Here is a 573-nt window from a genome sequence, read left to right as displayed (position 1 = left end):
CTGAGGGTGGCTGAGCCCGGCTCCCCGAGAGGCCCGGGGTCTCCGCCCAGGAGGAGGAAGGCCGCGGCCTCCACGCTGCGCAGCAGGAAGGGCGACGCCGCGTCCCAGTTCCTGGTTTTCTGCCAGAGGCACCGGGACGAGGTGGGTGCCGTGTGCGAGTGCGTGTGCGTGTGCGTGTGGGGGAGGCCTGCTTCTCAGCGTTTCCAGGGGCCCCCAGCCCTGTGCAGGTTCAGACCTGATAGGCAACCCCGTGATAGGAACGTGTCCTCCTGCGGGCGAGCAGGTGCAGGGCAGCGGCTGTGGCTCTCGTAGGCTGCCCTGTGCTAGAACTTGGCCTCGCGCTCAGCGTGGCCCTGGGGCATCTCTCCAGGGCTGTGCTGCGCTGGGGGGGTCCGCGTCACAGACCCCCTGTGTTCCCGACCTCCGCGTCTGCTGAGCTCCTGTTTCTGTGAGAGAATCAAACCCGCAACCTCTTGGTGTGTGGGACGCACCCACCGCCGGAGCCACCGCCGGGCTCAGGGCCTCGTGATGTCCCTGGAGCCCAGGGCGGGGCCGGGGCAGGTGCAGGGCTGG

General features: G+C 69.5%; 1 protein-coding gene across 1 annotated transcript in view; it reads left to right on the top strand.

Annotated features, from left to right (window-relative positions):
• WHSC1 (Wolf-Hirschhorn syndrome candidate 1) overlaps positions 1 to 573 on the top strand; it is a gene marked incomplete at its 3' end in the record, with an annotated part of 63,660 nt that overhangs the window by 34,361 nt on the left and 28,726 nt on the right. The window contains exon 6 of the mRNA XM_014533459.1: positions 6 to 141. Coding sequence (XP_014388945.1) covers positions 6 to 141 — 136 coding nt within the window. The remainder of the gene's footprint in view (positions 1 to 5; positions 142 to 573) is intronic.

Source organism: Myotis brandtii, unplaced genomic scaffold (assembly GCF_000412655.1).
Source record: "Myotis brandtii unplaced genomic scaffold, ASM41265v1 scaffold986, whole genome shotgun sequence".
Classification (NCBI taxonomy): domain Eukaryota; kingdom Metazoa; phylum Chordata; class Mammalia; order Chiroptera; family Vespertilionidae; genus Myotis; species Myotis brandtii.
Note: the sequence above shows the minus strand (reverse complement) of the source record. Positions and strands in the feature narration are given on the sequence as shown.